Genomic DNA, 27,063 nt, shown 5'->3' with positions numbered 1-27,063 from the left:
CGCTCTTTTATTTCAACCCGGGGATTCCCAGAAATTGCTCGCAGCACTACGGGGATTCTCCGAAATTGTGCGCTTGATATGGATGAAATAGTGGAATTAGCGAAACAAACCGGTTTAGATGAGGTAAATGTGGAAGACGTCGAAGAAATAGTTCATGTTATATAGTAAGTAGAAACATGTTAAGATAGCCTCGTTTAGCGCTGTTTCGCATTACGCTCTACTTTGATGGAACGTATCCCCCGCGTTAAGCGGGGTCTTACTGTATTTTATAAATGATAAAAATGAAATTTTGACATTCAAAATCAATAAAAAAGAAATTTTTGAGCAAAATAAGGCAAAAACAAGGGTTTCTCGCATTTCAAAACTTACTTAACAAATACATCATCGTTTTTTTTGTGGAAGGGAATGGGACTTTTCAAAAATGAGAAAAATTCCTGCAAAATACAATATTTATACACTGGAAAAAGTGAAATTTTCCAATTCAAATTCATTTAATGAAACTTTTTGGATTAAAAGAGCCCAAATAATTTTTTATCGCATTGCAGGGCTTAGTAATGTGTGTGGATTCCACGTTAGTCTACTGTCCAAGTAGAAACCCAGGTAGCGTAGGGGAGACTGTTGTACCTTGAGCATAGTGTACCTTGAAACAATTCATGTTTCTGGACACTGGTGTCATCTGTGGACTTTCTGTTGAAGTATGTGATTGATCATAATATAACAGCCGTATGAACTGAGTTTCAGTTTTCTTGTTTACTTTTGGCGGTCTTCAGAGCAATTTTTAGTTTTTCATAGTGAAAAGTAAAATTTTATAACATCAAACCGAAGTGTTTATTCTCAAAAATAGTGAATATAACTATCAACCACGTCTGGAATAATAATCTCCGCTAAATAGTGAGTAGAATACTTATATTATTTTGATTTCTATTCCTAACCTAAAATTTAGATCGCAACTTTTGTTCAAACCCGTACCATCTTGTACCTTGAAACAAACATGCATCCTGTACGTTGGAACACTACTCTTTTGCAAAAGGCTATTTGTTTATAGGTAAAGATGCCTCGCAGTAAAAAAGGCAGGAAAAGGCCCCCTGTTAATTCTAATGCCATTGAAGTAGCCGTGGCCGCTGTTAAACTAGTTCTGAAAACAAGATTTCTTTGAGAGAAGCATGCAAAATTTATAAAGTGTCTCTCGCCACTTTATCAAGACATTTAAAAGTTTTTTAAGAATCTGGGGCTGAAAATTTTAAGTATTCTGCTAATTGTACTGTAAAACGTGTTTTCGATGACACGGAAGAGTTTAGTCTGGTTGACTATGTAAAGACAATAGCCAAAATGCAGTATGGGCTCTCAAAGAAAGGTGTGAGGGAGTTAGCTTACAAATATGCTGTAGCGAATAAAAAAAAATTCCAACAACATGGGGCGAAGAAAAAATTGCTGGTGAAGAATGGATACGTGGATTCATGAAGCGTGGTACATGAACTTGTGTTCCATGGTACATGACCATGTACCATGGAACAGAAAACATCACTTGACAGATCCATCATTTTTACAGTTAATATTTATATTTTTTAAACATTTATTATTGGAAATTGTAGCTTAAATAACACTCTTCGTAGAGACATAGTTAAATGTTCGAAATGTTAATTTATATTATATACAGACGAAAAAACAAAAAAAGTGTTCCAAGGTACAACAGTCTCCCCTACTACGTTCGAGGCCTGAGCGTGAAAGTCTTTATTAAAGATCTTTATTATTGTCTTTATTAAAGAAAATTATTTGCAAAAAAATAAAAATAGTTGACTAGAAATACATCTTCTTGCTGCAGAAATTACATTATTTTAATGAGCAAAGATAATTTTGCATCATTTAATAAATTAAATGCTAAGCTGATGAAATTACTTTTTCCATTACTGCTCCACTTTCCTGCATAGTGAACTCGACGAAGAACTAAAATTAGTTCTAGTGTTTTCGTTATTTAATGTTAATTAGGTTGATAAGTTATATACAAAAGTTGAAAAGTTCTAATCATTAAATACGTTGAATCCAGATTATTGTTTTATATACTCTTGTTTTTTTTAATGAATCTGAAACTTAAATTGCATGCATCATTTCCTCTCCTCCTAAAATGGGTTTTAATTAAGGATGTATTAGCGTCAAACCCTGGAAAAACCAGTATATCAGAATTTTTTGATGTAGGGCAAAGCTTCGGCCCTTTTCGGGCAGAATGTTTTATTAATAAGTTTTCAGGTCCAGCTCAGAAAATGTATCCAATGAAAATTTCTATCTCTTAGATGTAAATTTGCAGAATTGTAGCGGCAATTTTAAATGGAATTATAGTCTGACGTCTCCAAGGAACGTAACCCACAAATTACTCAGAAAAAAATCAAGGCAAATATGGTACGAGGAATAAAAATAATAGAAATTATCAATTAACATTATTTGGTGTAAATATTGCTTGAAAAAAAAATAACCCTGACATTCCAATTAGGCATTCCTGGCAAACAGCTACAATGGCATAATCATTTTTTTCTTTTTTAATACAAAAAGTAAAAGGCATTTTATATCTTCAGTTTACAAAATAATTTTTTTTTTCAAATATATTTAATGAAATCATGTTCTATTTATTTCTAGCAATTACTATACCTAATCGAACGTCTCAGATAAGAAGAACAGAACGTGACGTGGATGGAAATATAAAAAAATATGAAGATTAAATGAAGGTTGTTTTTTTCTTTTAAATTGCTCTGAGTAAAAGATAAAAGAGAATTAGCCTACTATCTGTAATTAATAATCATATTTCACTAGACTTTTTGATAACCAATACAATAAAAATCTCTATTTAATTAATTTCGTTAAAATGTTCCGAGTTTTTAGACTCAGATTACGTACAAAATATTTTTAATGAAGGGAGAGTATTTGGTATCGATTTTAAATTATTATATTTGGCCGAAGAAAATGTCAAAGCAATATTTTATCATGGAACACCACCCCGTACTCTATTTTTAGTAGTAACGGCCCAAAGGAGAAGGACCTTTCAAAAGTGATATAGGACCGTTGTAAATTTATTTCTATACAGGATCGGTTGCTTGCTATTCTATCTCAATTAAATTGAGATATCGAATTATGACCAGCGCTGTATTATTTCCTATTATTAATGATAAATAATACGCATTTATAAACGCAACAAAACAAAAATGTGGGACAATTTACAGTAGAATTTCAATTTTAAGCAGAAGGCACTGCATGTGCTTTGCTTTAGATTTGTTTTTTTCTCGAAATTAGAGTTTTCTGGTGAAGCAGCGAAAAGTAGGCCTACCTCAAGTCTCGTTTTGAATGTATGGTTTCGGCGTTTATGCCGGTGTATGTTTTGTTCCGACTATTAGATACAAATTGAAATGTGCTAAAAGAATGACCTTTCGACTGTCTGTCAAGATGTTATCAAACTAGAAATTAAAAAAACAAAGAAAAATAAGACAAAATAATAACAAATTATAAGAAACAAACTCTGTGAACAAAAAGACATACTCGTGACACTAATAATAATATTCCCTTCTAACTAAAAATTAAATTCTTTAATTAAAAAAATTCTGTAGGAGGACGCCGCTGCAACAAACTTAACATGAACTTATTATAACTTAAAATGAGGAATCCTCATTATCCAATTGGCTCCTGTTAAAGCAGGTTAATCTAAATTCTTTTAAAATTGGGCACACTGCTAGAAAATGAAACGTGTCTTCAATAGCATTTAGATTGCACGAAGAACAAACAAGATTTCTGTCTTTTAACCAGGGCTTATAATTTAATGGTAATGACTCAGTTCTGATTTTAATGTAAAATATGATATGTTCAAAATTATTCAACTTTAAATAACTATTGTTTGAATTATAAGTGAGTTGGGAATACTATGTATGGTAGATAGCGGATTGAGCTTTTATTACAATCTAAATTGCTGTTTGAATTCATATTCAATTTTATTAAGAATAAAATTTAAATTTTACCGGATATTACTGCTTGTTAAATTTTCTAAATTAATTGACCAGTTATATTTATTAAATGAATGAATAATATAGGGTCTGAAGAAAGAGGTAGGGTGGCTGAATCAACAGTAAAAGCATCATCAGTTCAAATGTGAACTAAGAGGCGAAAGAACTAATCCGGGATTGGTTCTACAGGCTGTGACTACCCAATTCATCCTAAGAAATGACTGCCTCTTATAACTAGTCTTCATCGCAATTGCAATAGCTTGAGGGTTGCAATTTATAACAAGAGGTTGCATGAGGTATGTTATACATGGCTTGAAGGGTTGCGAACGCCAAAGGCGGAGTTAAATCCCAGAAATCCAGAAGTGTCCAAGAAATACCAACTAGATGGACAACATTATACGTACTAGTAAAACGTCAAACTTGTCTTTTAAAAACGGAATATTTTATGTTGACAGGCAGAGAAATGTTTAGAACAGTTAGAAGCTGACGGCATACCACCGGCGGACTACCATTTAGAACTTTGGTAAAAATTAGTTCGTAAAATCGGCAAGAACGGACAACTAGAGCCTTATGAAAATTAAAGTAAAATAGTAGATAATACTGTAAAAGGGTCAACCATTTTTGGCTGCAATGCCTGGAAAACAGGACCCACCAATCTAATCAAATCTAATCTGTTTGAGTAAGTTGATTGCTAGCGCAGCTTTTCCCTTTGTCTGAAAATAATTGTTCAGTTCATGCTCTGTCACCATCTTGATTAGAGATGTTTAAAGAAGTGGAATTAATGTGTTACGAAAACAATTTTAAACTACTGTTTTCAAGAAGATAAGCTTTTCAATTAACTATATTTACTCAGTTATAATTTCCTTTGCTAGACTAGCCAATTTTGGACCAGCCAGATTCTTATAAATTTCATATTAACGTTCAATTTTCTGCTTATTATGGATTTCATTTGATCAGTAAAGATATGGATTACAATTTTTGCATTCCGTAATCCTACTGCCTCCACGACTTCTTCTCCAGGGGAAGTAGCACTCTCTGATTTTCTCTCTGTATTTTTTTGTAGATTAAAACCTTTATTTTACCTCTTATTATAAAAATAAAATGCAATTTGTTATATTTATACAGGGTGGGGCAAAAGGTATGAACCGGTTTTAAAGGGATGTAAAACAAAAACAATTCAACTTACAGAAATTATGTTTATATTGTTTAATTCAGTACAGAATCTAGTTTTTTACATTAAGTTTGAAAGATGATATCACGTAGGTGGCGGCCGTCAGCCGCGATGCACTCTTGAAGGCGAATTCTGAATTTTTCAACCGCTCTTCTGCACATTTCGATGGGTATTGCCGTAACTTCCTCTCTGATTTTGTCCTTAAGTTATTCTAAGGTATGTGGACGATGTTTAAAAACTTTTTCCTTTATGGGTATTCACGCCACCTACGTGATATCATCTTTCAAACTTAATTAAAAAACTAGATTCTGTACTGAATTAAACAATATAAACATAATTTCTGTAAGTTGAATTGTTTTTGTTTTACATCCGTTTAAAACCGGTTCATACCTTTTGCCCCACCCTGTACTATATTACAACCTACAAGAGGTTGCATGAGGTATGTTGTACATGGCTTGAAGGGTTGCGAACGCCAAAGGAGGAGTTAAATCCCTGAAATCCAGAAGAGTCCAAGAAGTACAAACTAGATGGACAACATTATACGTACTAGTAAAACGTCAAACTTATCTTTTAAAAACGGAATATTTTATGTTGACAGGCAGAGAAATGTTTAGAACAGTTAGAAGCTGACGGCATACCACCGGCGGACTACTGCCCTCGATCTTGGGATGGAATCCTATGCTGGCCTCCGTCACCCTCTGCCACCATTGTCTATCTGCCCTGTTTCGAAGAACTGCACGGCATCAAGTATGACACTTCGCGTAAGTTTCTTTTTTTATGCATTCAACTATTTTATGTAATCAATCAAATCAATCTTTTATATTTGACTCGACGATTTTTGTAAAAAAATAATTATTGCCACAGCTAATTGTGAATCTGCTTCTAAATTAATAAAATAGTTGCAGACATTTTGAATGAAACAATCTACAGACTGTTCTGTGGTTTTTTTTATTACCATTTTGTTAATTCTTATCATATTATTGTTACTTCTTTTTATGTAATAGTGTGCAATTTGAGTAAATTGTTCAAAATTTTAGACTTACAATTGGTGGCAAATGAAAATAATTTTTATTGAATTATCTGTTTTGTCTATGAAAGAGATTAAGGCTCTAATTGAAATAGAAAATTTAATAGGCATTTTAATAAAATCTCTGTCTTTATTTATCCTTTTGATTTCTGAGTTTTTTCTTTAGGAAGCTTGCTGCGAAATTTGTACGTTATGTAGATTCTCAAGGATTCATAAAAGAAAAGTGATGTCGCTACAAAGTTATAGTATACATCTGAAAGGGGTCACACTGCTGTGGATATCACACTACGCAATATTATACACTATATTTCGAACCAAACCTTCCACATCATCTGATGCCTGGCTTTGTTCACTCTTTTCAAGTGTATCCTCTAATCCAAGAATCTCCCTAATTTCCATGAAAGTATTCTCTACTTATACTTAACCAACTCCTTAGTTTGTCAAGGAATGTCTGAATTGCTCGTAATTTTATAAAAATGTTTCTAAATAACACAATAACTCAAGATAGCAGCACAAAGCATTCGGCTAGTTGTAAGTTTTATTCATTTGCCTGTAAACTACGAGGGTCGTTTGAAAAGTCCGTGCAAAAATAAAAACTACTTAATTTTTTGGGGTAAACCTTTTTTATTTTTCAACATAGTCTCCTTTTAGGCTTATACACTTCGTCCAACGCTGCTCTAGTTTGTTGATCCTTTCCGAATAATAGGATTTGTACAAGTCTGAAAAATAGCCATTCGTTTCTGCAATCACCTCCTCGTTTGAATAAAATCTTTTTCCCGCCAGCCATTTCTTCATATTGGGGAACAAATAGTAGTCCGAGGGAGCCAAGTCTGGAGAATATGGGGGATGTGAAACGAGTTGGAACCCTATTTCCATTAATTTTGCGACCACAACTGCTGAGGTGTGAGCTGGTGCGTTGTCGTGATGGAAAAGGACTTTTTTGTGGGCCAATCGTGGGCGTTTTTCTTGCAGCTCGGTTTTCAAACGGTCCAATAACGATGAATAATAACGAGGATTATTCCTTGCGAATCCCAAAAGACAGTCGCCATAATCTTTCCGGCCGAAGGAACGGTCTTCGCCTTTTTTGGCGCAGATTCCCCCTTGGTAACCCATTGTTTAGATCACTCGACTTCCTCGATTCAAACGAATGCCAAACACAAAGTAATAGACCGATCTGGCTGAAACTTGGTGTGTGTTCTTCCAAGAGATGCTACTAACTAAACATAACCTCGATACGCGCCAGTAGTGCTATCTCTCTGACTTTGCACGGACTTTTCAAACGACCCTCGTAAATAATTAGAGAGGTTTTTGTAGATATTTTTTTTAAGGAGGTTTCCCAGAAATTCATTGCAAAATAATTTGGTAATCTTTTCACTGAACTCAGAGCATGTGGTTGGGAGAATTGAGATCATGCGTTTATTACTGATAATTTATAGCTAGTAATTGATAAAAATACTTCACCAAACTATTACTTGTAAAACCATCCTGAATTTTTGTGAATGATGTTTTCTTTTTAACCTGATTCAATTTAATCTCCTTAAATTCATTTATCCTGAGACTTCCTTTGATTCTTTTGTACATTTAGATCGGCATATGAAATAATATAATTGCCATTACAAACACTATTAAATTCTGTTTGTTGTGTTTTAAACAAAGAGAAGAAGAGCCTAAAACTTCGATAAAGTACAGTGTATGATTCCAAGCTTTCGTTCTAGTACACCACCTATGATTAGTACAAGAGGTTACGACTGAAAAAAGAATTTCTTTTCCCCCTATACACACTATGAGCCACCAAAATGATAGTAATTGCTTTAAGAAAGAGTGACATGAAGTCTATTAAAAGTTTTTGGATCTAATATAATTCAAATACTGTGTTCAAATTAAGGGACTAAAGTTTAGCTAAAAATAAACAGTTGCAAAAAATTACTAATGAGTTAAAACTTGTGCATCTTACGTTCCAGCCTATTTATGAATTATATTATGTTCTGATATATTTTACATTTTTTTTTTTTTTTTTTTTTGAAGGGAAAAGATCATTATTCATTCTTTTGTTGTTATTTATTTTACTGAAAATATGGAACAAAAAAAAAATGCAATTACTATTTATTTTTTAATAGAAAGAAATCACAAAGAGGCATTCATGAAGTTTGGCCATGTTGTTTGCACAAAGCTCTCTTTGTCTGCCTTTTTCAATTTTCCTTTACGTCAGGCAAATACTATGCTAATAAAAATACAAAAACAAGTCTATATTCCGTTTGCTTTTCTCCCTTTTATCATATTATATTATTATTTAACTATTTATTTACAAATCCCTCATTATAATATGCTACTTGATTAATGAAGTATTTTTTTAATATTTATTTATTATTTTCTGATCTCAATATGCAATGTCCTGTTTTGAATTTTCACCAGGGATTATATTTTGAGGTTACCTAATCCGCATTGTGGATTTTACTACTTGGGAACACTGATTCTATTTCGATCTGTCTCACTCTAAAAGGGATCAACTTGACTCAAAATAAAAGAATTATATATTGGGCTTTCTATATTTATTAGTAACATTTTTTTTTTCAACGTAATCCTTTGACGTCGTTAAGGTCACTTTTTTTATAAACCGGTAATGAAAATGTTTTAAATACAAAATTTATAAAAATAATTTTCCATGAGTTTTGTTTGTATTAATGCTTATTTGTGAATTACACAAAATCTTTTTTGATTTCTCTGCTTGGTTAACCGTATTGAAGAGATAAAGTAGCCTGCTCTCTTCTTCAGGATTAATGTTAAATATGCTTTCAAAGATTAAATGAGTAATAATGATAGTAATACTATTCTAATCAGGATTCATTAAAAAGTAACAAATATTTAAATGAAGGTAACGGCCTAACATCTCGCTTGAAATATAATTTGAAAATATTGCTAAAAGCAAACCGAATTGTTTAGTTAAACCTTTTATAACTTTCTTTTGTTCATTATTCATTCTCTCTTTTTTCATCTTAGATAAGATTATTATTATTATTATTTTTAAATTTCTGAATACTGTGATATTAAATCACGAAGTTGTGCAGTTAGTTAGGAAGAAGTATTAAATGTACTAGGCATTAAATAACTAACCGAAGGATGATGGTTACACATCTATTTGACCAAACAAATATGTATAACCTAACAAAAGACATTTACTTTGGAAAAATAATTAAATCTAAATAACTAAATTAAATTAATTCTCTTACAAAACATAAGTGCATTTGCACTTCACTTAATTACTGTAATTTAAATTATCTTATTTGTACTAATTAAAGTTAGTTCATTATGATGCTACAAATTTGGCCATTATTGTGTACTGATCGAGGCAATTAGTCCAATTAAAACACTGATGAGATGGTTGACAGAGGTTAGACAAAGGTCACTGGCATACAAATCATACCTAAATTGAATACAGCTGTAGGCAAATTCAGGAACATATGCTCGCACTTTTGAACAATTCAACAATACGTTTTGTGGCTGGCTGTGATTCAGCAATTGTTGAATTTACTTTGATTGAAATTGCTTTAGATTGTTCCACGTACTACAGAATGTTAACGTGGATCTTCTAGCGTAATCCAGATTGCAGCCGCCAGACCAGTGGTAAAATCAAGGCAAATGTGCTCTGCCTAAAAGAATAATAAGAAGGGAATTATCCAAAGGTACAGCTTTGTTGCAGAAATAACCCACTTTAGAGAAGTACAATTAGAAATCTTTGAGGGATAATGTAAGCCTTTATTTAGCTACAAGAGTCCAAGCTCGAAACTCAATGACATTGACGGAATTTAGCTGGTACGTTATTCTGCAAACATACCGATCTGGTACCATCAATTTATTAATTGTCTTCTTTGTGGGACGACTATTCAACAATGTCGAGGAAGATGTAACTAAGGTTAATAGGTCGCCGAAAGATGTGTTGACAGAACTTGAAGGACTATAATTTCAATATTATCATAAACATGTTATGCTTATTATTGCATTTTTTATTTTTTTATAATAAAAAGTTTCAACAAAAACCTCTCCTTTTTACTTATTTTACTTGTCCCACCATTTTGGTTTTTGTTAGTTGCCCCTGATTAAAACTTTAGATTTAAACATTAATTTCAGTAAATTGGACTTCATTGTAGAAAATAAGAGAAAAGCGTTCTGTATGAAGTGACGAGAGAATGAGCCTGGCAACAAGAGAATGTACCTTATCTATCGTCAAATAAAGGCAGCGAGGTAGGTACACTCATGATAGTACAGGCGCCTCGTTTAGAATCAAGACTGTTATTTTACTGAAATAGAACTGCAAGTATCGTGTTCGCAACGCTACAATAGACAGAGGATGTGTAGAAACTGCTGCAACATTTTTATACTCTCTCATTTTCTATTTCAGTTATTTCACATTTGTTTTCCTCCTGATTAAAACTACACTTTTATCTTATACTCTTCTCACTCACCTATTTTACTTCTACATCTTGTTTTCAGTTTTACAGATTTTTAAGAATTTTAAACGAAATACTTTCTGTTATTATGTGTATGTAGTTGTTTATGTTGTATCTATCAGTCGATGCAGCAACTTAATACAAAGTAAACTCAAATTTAACATTTCGAATCGAATAGGTGCCAGCAGCATTGGCTCCTATAATAAGCTTAGAAGACAAAATCACCCAACTAAAAGTGCCAGTAAGATTGGATGAAATTTCTCGAAAAACGACTAAAATGATTTTATTTAAAATTTTGTGACATCATTACAGTCACGGAGAAACTTAGACGATATACGTGCAACTTCTTTTCCACAGCAGTGGATATTAGAATTCAAGATCTGAGAAAAATTCTCTGAGAGTTTTATGTTAACACTGCGCAAGTGCAATTTAGTGCATATCCTCTGAGTATACTTAACACGCAAAGGGCTTTTGTACACTAAAAGAAAACTAACTCCTTTCAAGTTAATGTAGATTTAGTTTTTCATTTGGTTTCTGGAATGACCACCTTTTGGGGTTCCTGTAAGTAGGAAGTCTAGCTGAGTCAAATAGTCATAGTAATAGTATTGAGTAATAGTCAAATTGGAAAAGGGAAACAGTTCCAAAAGAAGTAATTTTTGTAAAATAAATATTGTTTTCATCCAATAGGTGTTTTTGGATTTAATCTTCAGATCGATTGAAGAAGTAGAATCATTAAATATACTGGAAATGCCTACTCAAATCGTTCGATATTCATATTTGTCCATTTGTGCTGATTGCACCGTCTATTCGCTGCCTGTAGATACAAACCTCCCTAACTATAGGGGGGATACTAATTAATTAAATGAATTATATACTTGCATTAATTATTTACAAACAATGGAATATTTACATTTCCTTTCAAATGTAAATATATCCTGTGTGCAGAGGGTGTTCTAATATTACGGGCCATTCAGCTTACAATGGCAATATAAACAACGATCTTTTTGATTTTAAACAAACAATGCACCGCGTTTGTCCCTTTTGGACAAACTTTCACCAACAAGAAACAAGTTGATTTATCGCACCACTGAAAAATAATCAGAACATTCAACGAATTCCTTCTTTTTGTAACGTAATAGTTCATTATTTAAAAAAAATTTAATTAAAAATACAATATAATGTTAAAAATTTGAATTCAGTAGAGCGCTTCTAATGAATGTCATTTGTATTCAAAATGCGTAAAGTAGAGATGCTTAAAGTACCTAATAGTTAATCTCTGTACAACTTTCGTATTTACATACTAATAGTGCTGGCTGTAGGAAGTACTATTCCATGTATAAGTGATAGAACTTGAAAAAGCTTTTGCCATCTTGAAGAACCATGTTGCCAGTTATACTCAACTTACCAGAGAATCAAACTATTTTGTTTTTTTTTAACTAGTTTTTGTAGTTTTCAAGAAAATGTTCAATTTTTTATTAACTAAAAAGTTAAAGAATTCAATTTACGGAAAACACTGACGTGATGCAATTTAGACTTAATCCAAATTAGAATTTAAATCCAGTGGGCAAATTTTGTTCTGATTAATCTGCTATTGGAGCCAGAAAACAACAGATTAAATTAAATGGTTTTATTTGAGAAGCATTTACCAAGAGAACATACACAAAGCCTTTAAATATTTCTTTTTTTAGCATTGGAAATATAAGTTAAGAGAACATTATCGGTGTCACTTTCAAGTGGATTCCAGAAAATATATTTATTAAAATTAAAAATATATTTATTGAATCATGGTGAAGTCAACAAGCTCTCATTTTACATCATTAATTTAAAGTTACGTCAGTGAAGCTTTGTGAAAGAGATCTCTGAAACTCCTTTCATATAACACTGATGGGATTTGTAAACTGTGATGACATTTTCATCTAATTTTCATACTTCAATGGAGGTTACATCTGATGAAGAATGAAACATCGTGTTATAGATAATAAAATCAGCCATACTGCATTGTAATTACTCGCCTAACACATGTTCAGAAGTTTTATGAGTTCATATCTTGTTGAGAGATTCATTTACATTATTCGCGGCAACAATTAATTGTTTGCGAACCTGTCGATTCTTGAAAAAAATATAAGTACATGTAAATTTTTGAACTGTTTTTTACAGCTTTTATGCAATCTCATTCGCCATTCTGTGTTTACAGCAAATTGGTGTGAATGACCCTCTTTATGTAAGCGAAGTCCGGTGTGTAGCTAACTTTGTATTTATTAGATAAGTTTGAGTAGTGAAATATGATCTTCGATATTTCGAGTTAGCAATTTAAATAATTGGTAATAAATTATAATCAAATTCAAAAAATATAATCAATGCAACATTGTGAATGTAAAGGCTGCAACATACTAGAGAAAAAGATCTTTTAAAAGAAAATTCTATTGCTAAGTAAAGATGGTGCCGCTATTTTATTGTCCCACTATTTCTTTTCGGACCAACCCGTACTAGTCACCGATACCCTCACATAATTCATGACATCCCTCAGGATTCTCCATCTGCAAAGAACATAGAACTACCCAAGAAATAGAAGCCGTTGATTCCCTAGCCTCTCATAAAAACATTAAGAAGCACAACGGCTCTGGAATTAATTCTAATACGGTCATAACATAAACTAACTCTTTCCTAAGCTTGCTTTCCTATCCTTTCCATAAGTATCCAGGGAGTAATCTTAACCATTTATTGATAAATATCTCTATATTTATATTAGTAGAAGGATTAGCAGAATCTGCAATAAACTGAAGGATATTTTCTTTCCTAATTTTGTTGTTGATGAGACTTTAAACAAAAATGTAGATATTCTGCTCTCCGGGCACAGTACCAATAACTGACCCACTATTCTTAATCTTCCTACGTTGCATCTAAAAAGTATGCATCTGCGTAGGCAGATCCAATTAAATATTTACGACCCTAAAATGAACGTAGTGTCCACTGAAACCTGATTCCAATTAATAGGTATGGAGGTTGTGTTTACTGATAACTAAACGTAACTCGCAGGGACCACCATAAGTCATACCACACTTAAAATTGTCTTTTTCAAAAATATGTACATATGTGTGAAATAGAAGAGAATACTTTTTTATAATTTATGATTATATTTTTAATAATACTATAATATTTTCTCGCACTAAATTTTACATTACATTACCTTCTAAGACTACATTGTTTTTTCCAGATTGGACTTTACTTTTGGGCTTCTTCTTTGTAGCAGTAATAGGCTATTTGTTATTAGTTTTCTCTGTAAAATATAGCATTCTAAGAGTACACTGTAATAAGGCGCCACAGTGGACGAGCGGTTAAGTGGCGAGACTTGCAAAACTCTAATATGCATTGTAGCAGTGGGTTCGATTCCCGGTCTTAGGACTTGGATTTTATTTAAAGGTTAATAAATGAAATTACAGTAAAGTATGTTTGCTAGTCGCCTCCGTCCACGACACCTAATTGGTAGTTGAACGTAAAGCCCGCCTGAATAAATAGGCAATTACTACTGTACTTTTAAAAGTTATTGAAAATTTTATCATTTGTTCCCAAGCAAATCAGAGTCTAACTCAGAATTTATCAAGTTACTTGCAAAATGCCATTCGTTTCGTAAAAAACATTTAGTTTCAGTTGATTTATCCACATTAAAATACTAGTAATCAAATTGCCATGTCCTTCTTTTAAAGTGAACTTTCTAACAGGTTTTGCCACAGTTGAAATGGAAAAATTTACAGATTTCTTAAATAAATTAGAACTTCAATTGTCTCAAGTCAATGTGCAATAAAAAGACAAACAGTTAGACAAAAAATTAGGGCCGGAGAAACTCTAATAACAAGCTTTTTCTTAAACTGGTTTAGCCGCTCTAATGAAGATTGACAAAGGCATTAGTTCATCCTAATTAAAAGATTAAGGGCAATTAAGTGAATTAAAACAATTTCAAGTTTTAAAACAAAGGACCTAAGGACTAGAGTGTGTTTTACACCAGATTTAATAACTAGGATAGGTTTAGCTTGTCAATCGGCAGTAATAGATTAAAATCAATTTAAATGTTAATTGTTTATGACGCTGAAAAATAACAAGCATTTATCTAACTAAATTCAATAATATTATTAATACGTCAAATAATTAATAATCCAGCTACAAGAGGTGAACTCGCAAGATTTGAAATTGAATCTATACGAGGGGGAAGCTGTAAACAGCAAGGAGATGAGAGAAATGTTGAAAAGGTTGTCACTTGAGAGTACTTTACTTGGAGTGTTTGCAATTAATAGCTTCATTTGTAAATCGTTTGTGAATTAATTGTTACATCACTTCAATTAACAGTTTCATTTAAATAGGTCACGAGGAAATTTATTTTTTTATAGTTTTCATAATGACAAATCATCTGAGAATTTTCATGTACCAGAGTGTAATGTGTTATAAGGTTAATGTCGGATTTTATTAAGTTTTAAGTTTAACATGTTTTAAAATCATCATTGCTGTCTTTTAACCTTATCTAAAGGTTCAGAAATCTTTGTGCATGTCATTTCTTTTCTACGGCAGGAGAACAGCTCAATGCGTAAAAACATTGAACAAGCGAGCAATTTAAAATAAAAGTAAATTTTAGGCATTTTTATGCGCGTAGTACTACATCCCTTTGCATGTTCTTTCTTAAATTTTCCCAACTGAAAGTTTGTTTGATGTTCTTTAGTGAGAAATTTCTTTTTATGTATGTGGCTCAAGTTTACGACACACATTCCCTTGGGAAATGAAATTATTTTTGTTGAATTATTTATTATTTTCTGTTTATGACAGGAACTAGGTTTTTAGTTTACACCAAAATTTAACCGTAACTTTATTAATCTAATCTTTTCAACTCTTTCCCTCTGAAATGTAAGTTATGAACTGGGGGTCTTGGTCATCATGATCAATGGATCTACACAATAACTACAAGTCTCAGATTTTATTAAGTTATTCATTATTGTTCCAGAAAACGCTAGTCGTTGGTGCCTCTGGAATGGTAGTTGGGCCAATTATTCAGATTATGATTCGTGCAGCCATCTTCAAATACCTCCGTTTGCAGCTGATCCTGGTCTTGTAGTGGTTACGATGATCTATTTGATTGGATATGGGATCTCGCTGATAGCTTTATGCGTCGCAGTAGCTATACTTATCTATTATAAGTAAGTATGTACCTTTTTCCTACAGCAGTTACTGTAATAAATTATTATATTTACTGTCATTTTTCTAGCTAGTATCAATCGTTTGTAACGAATATAAAATGTAAATGAATGATATAAAATAACTTTTTCCATACAATTTTACATGCCCAACGTTAACTTTTAGAAGTACATTCTGTGTCAGTTGCAAAATAATTACAAGACTGAAATGTGAGTAACATGTTTAATATTCAACTGAACGGGGGCTTAGCAGTTTGTATTAGACATGTAAAGAGAGTAAAGCCAAATCTTCGTGAACTGTACACCTAGGGATGTTGAGTTAATCGAGTCATCACTATAAGTTTAGAAGATAAATAAGAGTATTTGAGAATTAATTTTGAGCTAGATTTTACATGTGGATTCAATTAAACCAATAGGTTCCAAAGATTATCTATCTCTTTTTTTCTAATGAGCACTTTTGAGTGATAAAAGTGAGAGGAGAACTTCTTTTACGCTGACATGTGGCTGGGTCGCCAAGTTTCACTGACAGAATACTTTCTTGTCTCCAGAGGTCAGTGATGATCAGTAAAGCCTGCCTGAAATATAGGCGATATTTCACTTTATTGGTTACTGTAAACTGCTATATTAAATTTATTATTTCCTTAAAAAGACCTTACTAAAATATTTATATAAAAGTAATACAAAAATAAATAATTTTACAAACCTCTTCAAAACTCATCCTTCACTCTCGTTCTAATCAATCTAGATTGAATCCTCCAAATGCGTTTAATGTTGAAGAAAATAGTATTAACTAAATTCTAGCCGCTAGAACACCAATTCACTAGAAACTGTTATATATTTAGAAGGTTCTCTGGGTTAACCGCTGATGAATGAGTCAATAAATTGGAGGCCAGGTAGAAAATTCACATGTACCAAGTGCACTTACGCTCCTCTCAACTTTCAGAATAAGTCCATTTATTGTCGATCTTGATTTACATATGGAAAGCTGTTTAAGTGAGAGGTTTCAATCTTCGATAAGTTATTCAGCCTTATGTATAACAAACCGTTAAAATTGAATTGAATAAAAAATTGAGCAATTGTTTAAATTAAGGGCAAATCTGGTTAGGTCTCATCGACCATAAAAGTTAATGTAAATTTAATTAAAATTGAGAAATTGAGATTCTTTTAACGAATTTATTTTCTAATTACCACACCAAAGTGAGTTGAATTAAGGCTACTTCGTGTTCTAACCATTTTATTGGTTCATTCTAACCAAATAACTGGACCTTAACATACAATAGAATACAATGAATTTAACCAATAAGATAATGGACAAAGTGTTTTAGATTTACATGCAAATCTAGGTTAAAACAGAAATCGTCTTTTAACTTAATCATTAAATTATGATGGTTTTAGTCTTTTTTTTTAGATGTGAAATTTTAGTAACATTTAGCTATTCTTAATATTATTGTTATAAGGGAGGGAGAAAGCAACATATTGTTTCTTACTGACGATATTATTGATGTCCTGACACGCCTTTCTTTAATCCCTAATAAACTTGAAAATGTCTTTAAGGTTTGACAAAGATCATTGTTTTTCCAGATTTAATGTTGTACAATGCACATTTCATTTAGTATAGATGTCGCTAATCTACAGAGTAGTTTTAGTATTCATGAACTTACTTTCTCTTGTACTTTTTTTTTTCACGAAGTGTAACAGTGCTCTGCCATCTTTTTGGTCACATTGGAGAAATTCTTGAATCTGGAGCGTTTCAAGAAGGGCATATCCTGCCTCAGCGACTGGTTATTTCCCAGTCTGAATCTTAATTGGATTATGATGTAGCAGTCGGTTAGAAGAAGGTGTTCTCTCTACAATATGCTGATGTCATCGCGTTTTAGACCCAGCTTCTTCAAATGGAGTATGAGCCGACAATGCCTGAAGAAGAATACCAGTCAGCTTGCGCTATTTATGTTTATTAAGGCCACCGAGACATGCCTTTGTACTGGTTATAATTGACTAGACAGGTATAGACCTGCCTCTGACCGGAAAGACTTCAGTTTGTATCCTCTCTCTTCTACTCCTACCGATAAAAACATCGCCTACCCTAAAAATAAATTCAGGCTCCGTTAAAGCAGTTTGGCGTGTCTCGCCCCGATGTTGGCCATCTCATTTCCCGCCTCGCTAACATGTCCTGTGGCACCCGCAATACTTTAAAATCTCTCCTAAAGTTATTGATTATGCTAAGACCATCTTTGGAGCTGATAAAATAGGAATTGAACGCTTCGATGGTTGGCTGTCTATCAGACAGTACGACTGTAACACCTCTTTTCTCGATTGCTTCTGTCTTCACAACTTTGGGTCTGAACTAGAGTAAATGCCAAGTACAAACTGTTTTGATTTTCAAAGAGCACATCCATACTGACGTCTCGATTGTGGTTATTTAGCTGTGGAAATAACTTTATTAGAACTTGATAAAACTAACACATAAGCAGATTTTTATTCTCTCCCTGTTTTAATCTGTTTTGTGTTTTGTTCTTAGAGATCTGCGATGTTTGAGAAATACAATTCACACAAATCTCATGTGTACATATATATTGGCAGCTTTTATGTGGATCTTAAATTTCACATTACAAGTAAGTTTTATTTGAGATCTAAATCTCTTTACCTAATTAAATGTATTAATGTCTTTGAAAAGAATATTAAAATGTGTCGCACACTCTATTGATAAAGCCTATTGGGACTTATGATTCACTGAATGCGTGATAAGATCTGCAATGCTGGATAATCTAAGCGGTTTTTGTTGGACCTTGTTCTTTTGAATTTGGTTCATCTAGCTGGCCAACAGTCTTGCACTAACTGATCAATAAAGGCACTTTTAACTGTGTGTGACAATCTCTCCTCGTTACAAACTTAAAATTCTGACGATGCATGGAAATATGAAACTGCTCAGTAATGAAGCAATAGTGAAATATCTTTGCTGTACTATTATTTTTTTTTTCGTTCTGTATTTTGCAACGGTGGAAGGTGTTGAAATAAGCCGTGATTTATTAAAGTTTCATGTTTTTATTTATTATAAAGGTATTTATTGAAGTTATTTATTGAAGTTCGTTTTCCTGGGATTAGAAGTAATTTTCTCAAACGATTTTTCGCAAGAAATAGAAAAGAGTTTTCCAATAGATGCTATTTTAGTATTAAAAAAGTCAAAAGTGAAAAATTTCAGAGATTCAATCACGGCGGTTGATTTAAGATTATGTAGATGTTAATTTTTAAATTTTTAAGACCTTAGATGATTACCGTACAATTCAATGAAAATCCCTTTTAAGCGATAGAAACAAATACTCAAAAAAATAAAATATACTGAAATAAGTTGCAAAAAAAAAGAGATTATACCTTCTGATCGCATTCTTATGAATAAAAATATATTTTTAATAAGAATGTTAGGCATGAACTGTTGCGCCGAGAGTTTACAATAGTTCTTTGACTTGGGAACGGCTGGTTTAATGGAAGAAAAGTTACAATCACTTTTAGTTAACTAGCGAGAGCAAAATTTTTATCATTCAAGTTACTTTCACAAACAAGGCCAAAGTAAATTGACCGTAATCAAGAAATACAATCTTAAAAGCTCCGCTAAGCTCTTTAAATATACTTCAATCACGCGACTAAAACAAACCTAAGAATTGTGATTAACCCCGTCCACTAATCAATAATTTCTACGCCAGTCAACAGGCAGGTTCTTGCCCCCATCAGGTACGTGAACGTAAATTGTGATTCCCCAATCACCCAATTAGGTTATACAACAAATGACTACAAAGATGTCAAACATCCACTCACAATACTGAAGTCAATTTTGGTTACTTATTGTGCATGTTTCAAGAGTTAAAAACCATTGTTTGGCACTCAATGTTCATCAAATTCCTACACGCAGTAAGATTGCTAATGACCATGTAGTTACCGTGTGTTGATCTGTTATTTTCAATAAATTTGATTTAACTGCAAATAATCTTTAGAGCTATTTTATTCTTTTGGAATTATAAGTTTGCAGAACTTGGATCTTTACTTCCTTTTACAATCTCTGCTACATTTGAAGTAAGAAGAACTGTTATGCAAGTGGACGGTTTTTTAAAGAGATTAAGTTTAATTATCATCGTCTCCTATGCTAGTTTTTCGGTCGGAATTCCACAACCAATTAAAGCATCTTTATTTAATATCAGAAACCGTTACAATTTAGACTAAGAAATATTACATAAAGTTGCAAAAGCAGAATTTTATAAAATAAATTAATGCAAATAAAAAAGGTTTAACAGTTAATGGTTATAAAAATTAACGAACATTAACGGAAATAATCGTCAAAATAATAAAGATAAACTATATAATTAAACAATTGCGAATTGATTTGGAAAAGAAAAGAAATTGAAAATTGATAGAAAAATTATTCTGATTCATTATTCATTATTATTATTATTATTATTCATAAATACTTTAAAATTAGTATAAAACATGTAATGAACTACAGAGGTATCTCTTTGTTGGGTACAGTGTATAAGATCTTCGCTTGTATCCTGTCTGAAAGAATAAATATAAGTGCTGAAAAGGTTTTGGGTGAATACCAGTGCGGATTCCGTAAAGGAAGGTCAACTACTGACCACATTTTCACTATGAGATCGATTTTAGAAAAGTTCTATGAGAATAATCTAGACCTCCACCAGCTGTATGTGGATTTTGCCATGGCATATGATACTGTATCCCGTGTGGGACTTGTGAGCTGCCTCAAAGTATTGGGTGTCCCATTTAAAATTATAAGACTGATTAGAATGACCTTAAGTCACACAGTTGCTAAGGTGATGGTGCAAGGGGAGCTGTCATGTTCCTTCCCTATAAGCCAGGGCCTAAGGCAGGGTGACCCAATGTCGCCTGTGCTGTTTAATTTAGTACTGGAAATGGCCGTACGTAACAACAGCACCACGAGTACAAGTGGATCTATCTATAATAGAACGGTCCAATATCTGGCATATGCGGATGACGTGGCTATCATCGCAAGGTCTGCTGGAGCTTTAAAGGATGCATTCGCCGAATTGGAAAGTGGTGCTGCACCGTTTGGTCTAAAGGTAAATGAGCTCAAGACGAAGTACTTAGTAACCACAAGAAGGGCAAGAAGGTATGGCAACCTGCAGGCTTCACAGCACATTTTTGAGGGGGTGAAAAGTTTTAAGTATTTAGGAGCTACGCTAACGTCCAAAAATGAAATAAGAGAAGACATTATAAATAGAATTGCTGCAGCAAACAGATGTCTGTGGGCGTTGAGCGCAACCCTCCGAAATAGAAATGTGTCCCGAAAGGCCAAGATAGTGATATACAAGACCATCATAAAACCTGTGCTCCTTTATGGCTCAGAAACATGGACTCTTACGGCAGCTGATGAACGTGCTCTCCGATGCTGGGAAAGGAAAGTATTAAGAATAATTTATGGCCCAGTAGTGGAGAATGGCACGTACAGAAGTAGAAAAAATGCAGAGTTGATGGCGTTGTACGAGGAGGCAGATGTGGTCAAAGGTATAAAGATCGGAAGACTACGTTGGCTGGGACACCTACACCGGATGGAGGAAGGAAGAGCTCCGCGAAAGGCCTATGAGGGTCATCCCGGTGGGCGTAGACCTAGAGGGAGGCCGAGATTGAAATGGCTGGAGAAAGTGGAGGAGGACTTGGATAAGCTACGCGTCAGACAGTGGCGAAGGAAAGCAATGGATAGATCCGACTGGGATAAAGTGTTGAGTGAGGCCAAGGCCCTACAAGGGCTGTAGCGCCGAAGAGTGAGTGAGTGTGATAAAACATGTAAAATTTGTAATATTGTGGCAGTAGTTAATATTAAAAAGATAAATAACTCTACTTGTTGGAACAAAAAAAAAATATACAAATATAATAGCAGAAGTAAAGAGGCTATCTCCCTTGTGGATTCAAAGTCTAAAGCTCGAGACGCTTTTAGGTGAAATGTCAAGTAGTAGGGTGATATAGAGAGGATAGCAGCAGTTGTACAATTTAATGGGCATTCCATCACTAAATGAAAAGCTTGCTTAATTATGCGAATTCCGATGAAAAACTGTTCCCCTATAAACCAGTTCATAACTTAAGACTATTCTATCAAAATAAAGTCGACACGATATTAAAGTATAGCAACTCAGCTATCATCTGATGCATCATTTTTTTGCATGCTCCCATGATCTATGCATGAATAGACCTGATCTCATTAGTTTACAATAAAATTTGAATCGTAATAATATCAAGGAAAAAATTTAATTGAGTATTAAATTGAATTATAGTGTGTTGATAACTATAGTAAAAATGAATTAATTTGTTATATATTTAATAAGGGATTTACGTATGTGAAGAGTTAAAGTTATATTTTATTATTTTTTGGTGCAATGGAACTGTAAGAAAGAAATGAGACCTGCCGAAATAGGACAAACCATCAGTAGTAAAAATAGAAGATTTTATGGTCCCTACTTTGGTATCGTGCTACACTGTTCTTCTGGTGGCAATAAAACTAGAGGTTTTAGTGCAAGGTGCTTTTGCTAGCCATAGCAGAGCTCTTCGCTGATCCAGTGGTCTTATTTCTTAAACAAATATTTGAGAAAACTAGTCCATTTAAAAGTACTCAAATTAAGTTTAGTGAGAGGTTTTGTTAAGTTAATGTACTATTAAAAAAAAATGAAGGCTTGTAAAAGAAGAAACTTGGGAGGTGATTCAGCAGCTCAAATGTAACAAAAAATATTCTATTCACTATGGCCCGATTCTCAATAGTGCCCAAGACATTGCTACTTTATTTTTTACTTCCGATTTATTAAATAATAATTGTTAAAAACTAAAATGGTTACTTTTCTTTTTGTTCCTTCTCCAAAAATTGACATTTGAGTAAATTAGTAGTGAAAAGTCAGTTACGCAAAATCCCAGTTTTCTGCATTTACACCCCTCTGTTCGGGGTAGGGTTTTATTAAAAACCAAAAAAATCCATATGGTCTTGAAGATCAATAAATACGCCACTTTTTTCTGAAATTATGTGACTCCTTGATTCATTAATCATTGATAAAATGAAGTTGAAAATTTTAACAAAAATCATCGCGAACAAATTTTTTAGACATTAAAGTAAAAATTTCATTGTTATAAGAAACGTTTTGAGGCTCTGGGTTAAGTAGATTTATAGGAAATTTAATGCTCTTACGTTTGGAATAAGCAGATTGAAGCAATTATAGGATAGAGGATAGAAAAGTTACGGCCGCTTTTATGGTGAAAAACGCGAATATCGACGGAAAAGTTAAAAATGCAAATATCTTGGACACTATTGAGAATCGGGCCATAGTGAAGAGATTATTTTTTGTTGCATTTGAGCTGCTGAATCACCTCCCGAAATTTCGACCACTCCTTCGTATACACCCTGTATATGTATGCCTTTGAGACATGATACATCCGATAGCTATCACGCCTAAAAAATTTTTGAAACTTTAATTAAAACTAGCCAAAAGAAAATAAAAATATTTCCATTTTCAGACAGCTTAAAAGTCTAGAAAATTATTTATGTATTAGCTCTTTAAAGTTACAAATTTTTGATTAATATTTATTTATTTTCAGATGTCAATGGACACTGACATGGTATCCTGCATTATATTAGTGATATTGCTTTATTATTTTCATTTAACGAATTTCTTCTGGATGTTTGTGGAAGGTAAGAACTGGCAGAAATAAGTTTATAGCTATGAATAAAATGTATAGTAGTATGTTTGGAAGCAATAAAACACGAGATGCAAAGGAAAGAAAATGAATAAAATAACGTGATAAATTATGAGAAAATAATGGAACAACAATATTTTGTTTATACTGGTAACTTCTCAAATTATTTGAAATTATTGATCGGATTATTACGTTAAATCATTTTAATGTTTAGCGATCCGAATATTCAGCATACTTAATAATATTTCATTTGCTTTCAAGTCTTGTTAATCACCTACTTTATTTTCAACCACATTATTCACTTTTCAACTTAAAAGAATAGTCAGTGATGCTAGAATAAATGTATTTCGATCGTGTCCAATTTTTCATTAGTTTTTCTTTGGAAACGTCTCTTTTGATGTTCACTGGATCCAAAAAAAAGTGGTTTTGTAGAACCATTGTATTGCATTTATTTTTCACATATCTGCGATTTATCAAAAGTGCCACTTAAGATTTTCTTTAAATATGTCTATGGTTGGCATATGTGACCTTTTATTTAGTTAGTTTCTTTTCTGTTGAATAATCCTGTCGAAATATAATTCGTCTTTCTAAAAAATAGTAGAATTTGAGTATTTTTTCCCCTTTTTCTCAAATGTTTGTATGTACATTAATTTTTAATGAATAGTATGTTGGCCATTACATAAAAGTGGCGTAGTCTTCTGGGTTATTTCTTGGAGTTATTGCTTAACACAGCCTATACATTTTCAGTTTCCTTACATTTAGAATCATCTAATCCATTACTACATGAAAAACAAATAAAGCCTTATAAGAACTGCAAGTCAGTATGCTTTATTTCTGGACTCATGATGCCCCTCGTCATAAGTTGTTTCCGCATGTGGCAAAGATTGATTGCAATGACCAAATGGATTCCATATTTTAGTATTTATTTTGTTTTTATATACTTATTCTAGCTCTGCAATCTTTTCCCGTGTTGTCCGGGCATATATGCTGGTTCCTTCTTTGTGCGACAGTTTTCTGTTACTCACCATACCTTGAATCAAGATGCCTTTTATCTTCCATACCGGCCCGGTCACTAAAACTCTCATCCGAAAAAAAAGAATGCAGTTTACCGTATTCATGCACTATTAATTAATTGCTTCAACTTGGACAACAGCGATAATTATTATCTCATTCAATATATGTCCTAATATTCTTGTTAACAAGTAACAATTGATAGTCTTAGCATAAGCTTCCGATTCTAGAAAGCATCTTTGTTAGCAAAAAAAGTCTTCGATTGATCAAAAAGAACATTATTCAGGCAAAACCTGAACCTGACAAACCTGGACATTGTTCAGGAATGTTTGCATTCTATGTGCATTGGGCTAGAATTTGGATGTAGCCTAAAAAATGGCACTCTTTAGTTCTGTCATCAGCAGAGCTATTCTTTTTTCAAATTTTCCTCTTCAAAGGTGGTACAGTCTGGCCTGATTAAAAAGCATTGTTTACAAATCCATTTTCAACGCAAATAATCATCATTTTGAAGAAACGAAAATCATTAAGTCTTGAAAGAAGGGTTGTAATATCTTGTTGATTTGCAAATTGATTGGGAATACAGCTTCCAACGCCAAACGGAACAGGTCTAATTCATCCATATGTCCAAATTGGTTCAATTTGTGCATAATTTTTCTTTTTCAGGTTTGTATTTGTACATGCTGGTTGTTGAAACGTTTAATAGGGAAAATATAAAACTAAGAGCTTATCTCGCCATTGGTTGGGGTAAGTACATTTTATTACTGCGTAAGTTTACAAAGTACATAGAAATGTTTGCGCTTGGGATTAATATGCATGAAAGTGTGCATAAATGTATTAAGTTAAACTATATAAACTAAGAAAAGAACATATTTTTTTTCAAACTATTTCTACTTTTATATAAATTTCCATTTTTCCAGAAAAATGCTTCTAATTTAGTAACAGGTAATTTCAGTAAGTACTCCCAAGTTAAAAATAAATAAACTTTATCGATTTTTTTCTTTTCAAAATTGCATCATATTCACAGTCAATTTTCCTGCAAACGTGTTTTAAACAGAATTGAAATCTTAGTAGCTATAAATATTAGTAAAGTGTTCCATTCGTGAGCCGCTTTCTCTGGTTAAAAAACCATAATGACCATTAACAAAGATAATTCGCTATTTCATATTTGGATAAAAAGTTATAAGTAAGCCCAAAAGTTACATATGTGGATAAAAATTCTATTATGAAAATTTGGTTTAATAAGCGCACGTAAAGTTACCTGCTGCTATAAGAAAAGATAAAAAGGATGGTAAACTTAATAAATTGTAAATTAAATAGAATTTAAAGATGCTTATAAACATATATTAGTAATAGTAACTACGTAGTAAACCACATATTTCTTGGTAAAATGATAAATGTAAGTCCGTTAAGTCCCTTATCTCAGCTCAAATGGGTTCCTATCGCAGATTCCTCTTGCTAAATAATACCAGCAATTGCTTCAATAGCGTTTATAATAAGAATAGAATACTAGTTTTAAATTAAATAAACTTCTCGCCAGACTACTTGACAAACGATCTAAACGCAACCAACAAAACAAAAGACTCTTATACCTGTTGTTACTGCGACCTATGGTATCGAAGTATGAGGATCGACTAAAAATACCAATTCTTTACTCATTCAGACTTTACAGTCAAAAATTTTACGAAAACTACTTAATGCTTCATTCTACATTTCGAATATTTCTAACCTCGCCATTCATAATGACCTCAAAATCCCTTTCATTAACGACCTTACTAAAACTTGTTTTTTAAAATTTCATTCCTTTACAGCAGCTCATCCTAATCCTTTAATTGAACACTTTATCTTCTTCCACATTACCAGGTAATCCTCCAAGGAGATTGAAGAGAAGATGGCCCCGCGATTTACTCTCCACATAAGAATAGTGTAGTGCTGCAACTATTCACGTTAATGGAGTGTCACCACTGGGTGCCTTCTCCTATCTTCATTAACGGCACTATAATATTTTATCACATTTGCTTGTTGCAACAACCGTTGCAGTTGCAAATTTCAATAAAAGATTTTAAAAAAATAAATAAATAAAAATAAAAACATTTAGTTTTTATCCACAAATCCAAAAATGTCTGGCTCTCTTTCAAACTGGTTTCATGTACCTTAAGTGGCCCCACAATGAGAGATGAAAATGAGCCTTCGTTTTGTCTTGTGAGTTACAATATTCTATGTTCGTAACAAAATAATCACAACCCTCACTTGTCACGCAAATTAGTATTTTTGTATTCAGTTCATTATTCAAACTTGAGAGGATTTTTATTTGTGAATAGAAACTACGTATTTTTTTTTACTATGATTTCTAAAAATGGTAACTGATTAGTAAAATTAAAAGTTTAAATAGAAATTATAAATATTTTTGAAATTAATTTAATTTTACCAAGTGATGTAATATTGATGGCTTTAGCTGGTTGGGCAGCATTATCTTGCTGCTCCGCAGACCTGGCCACCACTTCCTATGACGGGAAATTGGTTAAATATTCATGTACTTCATGGGCGTACCCTTCTT

General features: G+C 32.7%; 1 protein-coding gene across 7 annotated transcripts in view; it reads left to right on the top strand.

Moving 5' to 3' along the window:
• Positions 1 to 27,063, top strand: part of LOC141451250 (diuretic hormone receptor-like) — a 208,630-nt gene that overhangs the window by 173,115 nt on the left and 8,452 nt on the right. For all 7 annotated transcript variants that reach the window (XM_074122497.1, XM_074122496.1, XM_074122499.1 and 4 more), the window contains 5 exons: positions 5,750 to 5,912; positions 15,611 to 15,803; positions 18,319 to 18,412; positions 23,400 to 23,493; positions 25,173 to 25,253. In XM_074122497.1, the coding sequence (XP_073978598.1) occupies positions 5,750 to 5,912; positions 15,611 to 15,803; positions 18,319 to 18,412; positions 23,400 to 23,493; positions 25,173 to 25,253 (625 nt within the window). The remainder of the gene's footprint in view (positions 1 to 5,749; positions 5,913 to 15,610; positions 15,804 to 18,318; positions 18,413 to 23,399; positions 23,494 to 25,172; positions 25,254 to 27,063) is intronic.

The sequence above is a fragment of the Rhodnius prolixus genome, unplaced genomic scaffold (genome assembly GCF_049639745.1).
Source record: "Rhodnius prolixus isolate KJV_2025 unplaced genomic scaffold, Rpr scaffold_8, whole genome shotgun sequence".
Taxonomy (NCBI): domain Eukaryota; kingdom Metazoa; phylum Arthropoda; class Insecta; order Hemiptera; family Reduviidae; genus Rhodnius; species Rhodnius prolixus.
Note: the sequence above shows the minus strand (reverse complement) of the source record. Positions and strands in the feature narration are given on the sequence as shown.